Genomic DNA, 8,534 nt, shown 5'->3' with positions numbered 1-8,534 from the left:
CGAACATTATTTTAAGCAGTGTTTAGTAAGAATATTTTTGATTATCGTAATACTTGTAAGTTGTGAAATTTGCTAAGGATTTGGTCGAGATTTTTCTGCAATGGATAGGTCATGCCGTTTACGAATCTATACRGTGTTGCTCTTTCAATGTCCTTTGCCGGACAAAACTTCGACTCATCKTCGTATCATCGATAAATTGAAGAAAAAGCCACAAAATATTAGCAAATGGAAATTTCAAACCTTCTTACTATCGAAACGGTATTAAAATTTTGCGGGCTATTAAATCAATTTATTATTTTTTTTATCATATTTCATATATTCATTCAAAAAACTATCTTTAATTGTYAGTCCAACGACTTTTCGCCATGTAATACATACATTGTTACCAAAAAGTACCCGAAAAGTGTAAATAAAATTCCAGGGTAATCCTCACGTAATGTAATACACTTATGATACTTTTAATACGTCAGCTCCTTCAGCGAATTTCGTTTTAACTCTTCTAGTGAAAACGGGTTCCATGGAGCGGYAATTTCAGTTTGGGGAATAAGAAAAAAGTCACACTGAGCCGGTCACAACTGGAGCACGTTGCGAAGGTGAATTATCATCGTGTAAAATCCATGAATTGTTCTTTCAAAATTMCAGCCATTCTCGAACACAATGCCCGGCGATTTTCGARAGATGTTCTCACAAACACGCCCCAATACGCTCAAYAGAACTCTGTCCCTCCGGAACAAATTCATGATGCACCAAACCACGAATATCGAAAAGACAATGAGCAGCCTTGATTTTTGAACAGCTTTAGCGTGATTTGTATTGGTTCCGGCATATTTTTTTCTTCAGTACGATTATTGTTGACTTGTCTGCATGTCAAACTGATAAACCTAGGCGACTTCGGCAGTTATAATGCTCTTCATGATTGGAATTCGCTTGATGTCCAAAGAGGCCTGCTCTCTCTGGTACTCTGTTCGAAAAAATCAGATTTATTYGGACGAATCGAGCGTTTCAWACCCAAAATATCGAATGGACTCGCSAGAGATTTAACCTGAGCTTTAACTTTTTTCTTCTTTAACGAAATGTCATCTTCTGACGATTTTCAAGCACCATAAGCAAGAATCTCCAATTTATAAATATTTTCTTCTGTTGAACGGGCATGTCGATAAATAGAATATAGTACATTTTTTTTTTCAAAACATTTGTTTAAGAAAAACATCTATAAYAGTATCAATCAAATTATTGCCTATCTGAAGCTAACAAATTTTTCCGTATGTCTGACAATTTATGGAGTCCAACGAAAAAGATCTGGCTTGGCGGCTAAGAAWGAATCAAGTCACTTTTTGATACCCTCTCTGATGTTACTCGTAATCCAATGAGGCTGTTCTGCATCGRCTGGWRCAAAYGATAGACAGARGAGSCAAGATCTGGCATATAAAACAAGTGAGGAAAACCTCGCAGCCCCTGTTTTCCACTTTCTTTAATATTTTGAGTCGGTAGCGTTCCATATTTATGATTTCGCCAGATTTTAAAAACTTATAATATACCACGCTCTTCTGATATATTTAAATGATAGGATCATGACCAGCTGAAATCCAAGTAAAAGTATGAGGCGGAGTTCGTTGATGAGCATAATCGACTACTGTTTCGCTCACAAACAACTATTAAAGGAAACGTATAAAGTGCCATTACCAAGCACTTTATTAAACTATAGAACTGTAAACTGTTACTTAGGTTTGCAGTGGCAAGGGGCATAGGGTGTATAGGATCATCTAAAGTGAAAATTTTTTTAGTAAAAACCTTAGCTTAGAACCTGTACGAAGGAAAAAAAATTAAAATTTCAGAGAATATTTCGCTATATTTTTTCTGTTTTCAAATAGTTGTAATCGAAAAAAAAAAAACGTCTTCCGTCCAAATTGTTGTGTGTGTCTCAAAGACCTGTGTAAATATTCATGACGATCGGTTAAGTAGTTCTCGAGAAATCTTGCCAACAGCCTTCAAAACGCGACAAAAAYGCGTTTAAAGACGGCGTACCAGGCGTAGCTAGCTTCGAGCGCACAAAGTCTGAAGACTGTCTCTTCAAAACTATTACTCGGTTTAACCTGACAATATTCTAGAGTTATTGTAGAAATGAAGAATGAATGAAGACAATAAAGAATAGATTTTTCGAAGCCCGTAAACCCATGTAACCCCGTAAATCAGGCAAAGCAATTTTAGCACGTTCGATCAATTAAAGCGTGATCACACAAAAAAAAAAAAAAAGATTCGATAGTTTTTTACGCTTGGTGTGCTGAATCTCACCGGAATTCACTACCGCGAGTTCTGTAGTGGTCAGTGGTACTTCAATGTTTTTTTCGCTCGCTCTTCACTCTACATTTGTTTGCATATTATCAATATTAGAAATTTTTCTCACTAAATCAATATTTTCCAGCGATTTTGATGCGACTGAAACGTTTGCAAATATTTACCTTTCAACTTCACATATCAACAATTACAGTTAATGAAATAATTGCCACCAAACAAATAATATTGAAGCATTTTTGTATTCTTATAACAATTTTGTATATTTATTTACATTGTTTCCGCTTATTCATCTTCAAATACTATATTTACATACATATGTACATAYATGTGCWTWTATTAATATTTTGCTATTGTTATTTTTATTGTTAAATTGAAGTTACAACTAAATGAACATTTATGCATTTTTTTTTTTATTCACACAAACATTCGAATACTCTCTGGTCTGGCTTAACGTTGACGACAACAACAATGGCACACATTTCACATTATATATACACTAGCTAACACTTAGCAACTAGCTATGACATAAATATTATATGTACAACCATTAACGATGCGTTGCACACGAATGCATCTGGTCGTGCAAGTTTTGCATTTGTCTCAATTMTTTTTATTTACATTCGTGGAATTTTTCTTCTTTTAATTTCCACTAGTTATCACATAGGCTYACTTGCTTGCGTACACACTGTGTGTCCCGGACTTCTTGTTCGTCTTCTCGCTTTAATAATGCAAATTTAAATGGGTCTCACTTAGTACCCCATTTATAGCTTTCTCTTGTTCCTTTAACACTACGTTGCCATTCTTTAGCGATTCTTGAGTGATACTTTCGCATAAACGCTCGTCGTCGTCACAGAATATCAGCTTGGCGGAAGTTTGAATTAGTTTCTGTTTATCTGCGCCAAGTCGGTGTATGACCAACAATGGGCCATCGCCCGTTTCCGACTGTGACAGATCGTCGGGCAGCTTCGAGAYACCCTGCGCTGCGGTAAAGTCAATGCCGGTGATCTTGTGACAGTCCATGACGACCGGYAGACTGAAGTGGACGCGTTCGCAGGCTTTCATCACTTTGGCGCGCAAATGATTGATGGCGGGGAAATAGATGACGCCGACGGGCGTAATGCGTATGTACTGCAGCTCATTTACCTAAAGTACAAAATCAACAAAAAAGAAAGTAACAAATATTTTTATATGAAAATAATCGCATGACACAGAAATTTATATGTCCACACGCACCTCTTCAATTTTCACCGAGATCTGTGGATGCGCCCACATGAATAGTAAATGCAGCACCGTGACTATAATACTGACCAARAGTCCTACTTCTACGCCGCACAGTATGCACACGGTGAAACATAACACCCAAACGCAAAAATCGCGCTTGGCATCACGCCACAAGCGGCAGGGCAGCTTCAAGTCCAAAAGTGTGACAATGGAACACATTAAAATGGCGGCGAGCGTTGATTCGGGTATGTAATTGAAGTAGGGACTRAGAAAGCCAAGCGCCAGCAGCACAATAGCACCTAATTTGCGTAATTAGAAAGTAATCAGCTTGATATTATGTTGTTGAAAATTAATGGAAAATAAATTACCTAAATACAAGTTGGCCATTGGCGTTTTGAGCCCACAACCATTACTGATGGCATAACGCGAGAAAGCGCCAGAAACTGGCATAGATTGTACGCAGGAACCCGCAAGATTACACAAACCGACTGTAATCAATTCTTTATTGGCATCGACCATACCTTTAGGAGCTGTAAAGTAATGCAAAAAGAAAGCAATGTCAAAGTAATTAAAARTTAATCATTATTTTAAACAATTTACCTAATTACAAGTAATCATTAATTTTTTTGATATTCTTCAAAWTTTTAAACATGTGCCATATGACTACAGTAATTAAAAGGTAATTCTTATTTGAAAATATCTTATAATTTTTTTTTTCAATTTTCTTCTAAATATCAAAAGTGCGTTATTTGTGCACAGTAATCAAAATGTAATAATTATTTAGAAAAACCTAACTAAGAGTAATCATAACTTTTTTGATATTCTTAAAAAATTTAAAAGTTTTCCATGTGATTACAATAATTAAAAATTATTCTTTATGTAAAAAATGTAATAAATTACCAGKYATTTAAAAAGTAATCCTCATTATTATTATATTTTTTTTAATATTTCGAATTTCATGCGTGTCATGTAAGCACAGTAAAGAAACAGTAATCATTATTTATCAATATTTATAAAAAGTTTTTTGCTATCAGAAATTTTAACTGCAGTTATTTGAAAAGACAACATTTTTTTTATTGTATTACATATTCAGACGAATGCCGTTAGCAGTTGTTTTAAGTATCTATAAAATATTTAACCAGATAGCGGTACAGAGTAGTTTATTTAAATAGTGATAGCATTTATTGTGTATTGTTTGAGTATTACTAACGCTTAGAACACTCGAAAGGCCTTAAATATAATATCTGTGTCATAAGAGTAGCGATTGCATATGTATACATAATTAAGTAGATACTTAATGATTACCTTGAAAAAAAACTAAAAATAATTTCTGCATATTAATATCACTAATGTGAGTGCTAGAAGCAATTTGCTTCAATTAYKTRTTGTAATCWAAAAGTAATGATTACATGTAATCAAGTATTTTATGATTACCATAGAAAAAAAACACTAAAATTAGTTTTTATATGTTAATATTAATAAAGTAGTTGCTAGAAGCCAATTTGCTTCAATTACTTATTGTAATCAAAAAGTAATGATTACATGTAATCAAGTACTTTATGATTATTTTTGAAAACATTCACACTGAAATAAATTTTACAAACAATAATATTCATAAGAATATGACTCAAAGTCACAAACAAATTAATAATTCATTTAGTAATTAAAATTCCATTATGTAAAGCAAGTGGTAGCTGGTAAATAATGCAAAGTGTGTCAACAAATATTAAGCATCATTATTTATTAATAATAAGAAAGTAATTGAATCGTTTAATTAATCTGTTTTCTTTTTTTGGGTTTTATAATTACAATGACTGCTTGCCAAGTGAATTTTTGACAGCATTAAAATTTCCATAAGTTGCTAGTAATTGCAAGCAATAAATCATTAATTTCCAAGCATTGATTGTAAGATAATTTTGGCTTGGCGTGTTATGATTACTTGTAAGAAAAATCGTTTGATTTGCATACCTAATTAAAAATCAGAATCAAAAATAAAAATCAAAATATTGGCAAGTACGAGTTTTTTGATATTTTAGTTTGTTTTGGTAGTAATTAACTTATGCATATAATTACATGCAAACGAAAATATTTTTGTGAATAAAAAATATTTTTAATAATTTATCGGTAAACAATTTTGTTTTCAATGCATTTTTACAGACAATCATGTCAAAATATTTGCCTAATTAATATTTTTTTTTCAGTAATTACTTCTAAAGTACCAGTTTTAAAAATTTGTTGTAATAATGTAAATTTTTAGTTTTTTTGTTTCATATATTCAAAGTTACGTTGTTGAATAATAAATTTACATAATTTATTATTTTGAAATTGAAATCACGTTTTTTTTTATARAATACATTGTGTTTGGATTTCAACTTTGAGTAAATATATTAATAATTTGCTGATACGAAGTCTAAAGAAAATCCATTAAAGCTACCATGACGTAAGGTATCTGAAGCGTTATGAGTTATTTAATATCAGATTGTGTGCGAGAATATCGTGTTAAGTTTATAGAGGTAAGAGGAATTAAACTACTTCATTAATGCAAGTAATTATAATGATTACCACTGATAGTCTAACCTTGATTTAGTGAACGTGAGGACACATTGARGTGCGCAATGCATTGTCGGAACCTTTGAGAAAACATTTTCATTAATTACTTTAGATGTACTCATAAAAATAGAGAGAGAGAGACAGTAGAAAATTCGGAGGACTGGAGGACTGGTACGAACGTGAATTTTTTAGCGATGAGAAATTTACTAGTTTTACGTCGATTAGTTTACGTTAGATCGATTTTTTTAGATGACGGAAAACTTCTTATTTTATATATTTGACTTACTCAGTTTGCCAATTGAGATGTTCGTGAGTATGCCAACGATGGGTATAACAATAATGCCCACATTYAATTCGGCTAACATATCGACAAATGTATATGTTTTATCGGGCGTTACCACCGCGAATTCCGGTATGGTAAAGTTGGGTAGTCCAGCGAGCGCGTTGGCGCTCAGCGCATATGGTACGGTGTTTTCCTCGCTAAGCCAAATGTATGATACAGCGCCGGTGATTATAACAACAAGTGTATTGCGTGAGAACGATAAGTAACGCAGCACGGTGCTCAATTTGCGATTAATTTTTGGATTATCCGCTAATTTTTCCATTTGCTAAAGGAATAAATTAAATGTAACTAAAATATAACAAATTTTCTTTAGATCAACTTTTACTTACCGCAACGCCGAGTAGAAAACAAACAGCAAAGAGGCCCATTACAAGATCGCCAACATTGGTTTCTGGTAGTCTAGGCAACAGCGTAGCTACCGAGCCAATGAAGCCCGACACAAGGTATTTGACGCCCAACATAACCTTAATCTGTGATTCGATTACGAGTATAGCGGTGGCTGAGGAAAAAGCCTTAATGATTGGCACTGAAAGGAATTCGAAGATTACGCCTATAGAGGAAGCGAAAATATTTTATGATTATAGTATAAAACAACAATTGAGAATAATCTAGATACAGAAGCTATGGTAAGAGATCTTGACTAGGTTTTCTAAACAATATTTGTTCCTCTGTTTTATATGCTATGTAGGTAGTAATTTTGGCTACTTCTTGTGAYAAATACAAATAAATATTGCTTTATTTTTTTGTTTACTCGAGTAATATTTACTTGTTTGGATATTATTCAAAATTTTAAACRTGTGTCATGTATGTATAATGATCAAAAATTAATCATTATTTTAAAAATGTAATTAGTTATCAGCTATTTAAAAAGTAATCATTATTTTTATTCTTTTTTTCAATATTCTTCCAAATTTCAAATTTGTGTATGCAAGCACAGTAATAAAAAAAACCATTATTTAATTTTTTTTTACCTAATTACGAGTAATCATTACTTTCTTGATATTCTTCAAAATTTAAACCTATGCCATGTGAGCATGGTAATTAAAAAGTAATCCTTATTTTAAAAATATTATTAATTACCAGGTATTTAAAAAGTTATCATTATTATTATTATTTTTACAATATTCTTTAAAATTTCAAAGGTGTGTCATATAAGCGCAGTAATCAGAAAGTAATTATTACTTAAAAAATTTTACCTAATTGCGCATAATCATTACTTTTTTTAATATACTTAAAAATTTTAAACATGCGCACAGTAATTAAAAAGTAATTCTTATTTGAAAAATGTATTAAATTAATAGGTATTTAAAAAGTAATCACTATTATTATAATTTTTTTTTTCAATATTCTTCCAAATAACAAACATGCGTCATGTATGCACAGTAATCAAAAAGTAATAATTACCTAAAAAATACCTAATTACGAGTAATCATTACTTTCTTAATATTTTTCAAAAGTTTGAATGTGTGCCTAGTACGCACAATAATCAAAAAGTATTCATTATTTTAAATATGTAATTAATTAAAAGGTATTTAAAAAGTAATCATTATTTTTATTTATTTTTCATTATTCTTCCATATTGCAAATTTGTGTCATGTAAGCACAGTAATCAAATAAYAATCTTTATTTAAAAAAAAAAGTATCTAATTACGTGTAATCATTACTTGTTTTGATGTTCTTCAAAATTTTAAATGTCTGCCATGTGAGCATAGTAATTAAAAAGTAATCCTTGTTMAAGAAATAAATAACCAGGTAATCATTTAAAGTAATCATTATTACTATTTTTTTTAATATGCCTCCAAATTTCAAATTTTTATCATATATGCACAGTAATCAAAAAGTAATCATTATTTAAAAACTTTTATTCAATTACAGGTAACATAAACTTTCTTGATATTCTTAAAAACTTTAAACTTCTGCCATCTGAGCACAGGAATTAAAAAGTAATCCTTGTTTAAAATTTTTATTGAATTAACACGTATTTAAAAAGTAATCATTATTTTTAATTWATTATTTTTTCAATATTCTTCCAAATTTTAAATGTGTCTCATATGAGCGTAATTACCAAAAAGTAATAATTATTTTAAAAATTTTACCTAATTACGAGTAATCATAACTTTTTTTT

The 8,534-nt window shown here is 31.2% G+C and overlaps 1 protein-coding gene across 1 annotated transcript in view; it reads right to left on the bottom strand.

Moving 5' to 3' along the window:
• Nucleotides 1-2,572: 2,572 nt before the first annotated feature.
• LOC108971691 (sodium-independent sulfate anion transporter) overlaps nt 2,573-8,534 on the bottom strand; it is a 9,866-nt gene continuing 3,904 nt past the window's right edge. Inside the window, exons 2-6 of the mRNA XM_018937937.1 lie at nt 6,739-6,959; nt 6,353-6,674; nt 3,885-4,046; nt 3,529-3,815; nt 2,573-3,438 (exon numbers count right to left, since the gene is read on the bottom strand). Coding sequence (XP_018793482.1) covers nt 3,016-3,438; nt 3,529-3,815; nt 3,885-4,046; nt 6,353-6,674; nt 6,739-6,959 — 1,415 coding nt within the window. The 3' untranslated portion in view covers nt 2,573-3,015. The remainder of the gene's footprint in view (nt 3,439-3,528; nt 3,816-3,884; nt 4,047-6,352; nt 6,675-6,738; nt 6,960-8,534) is intronic.

Source organism: Bactrocera latifrons, unplaced genomic scaffold (genome assembly GCF_001853355.1).
Source record: "Bactrocera latifrons isolate USDA-ARS-PBARC rearing strain unplaced genomic scaffold, ASM185335v1 scaffold_350, whole genome shotgun sequence".
Lineage (NCBI taxonomy): Eukaryota > Metazoa > Arthropoda > Insecta > Diptera > Tephritidae > Bactrocera > Bactrocera latifrons.
Note: the sequence above shows the minus strand (reverse complement) of the source record. Positions and strands in the feature narration are given on the sequence as shown.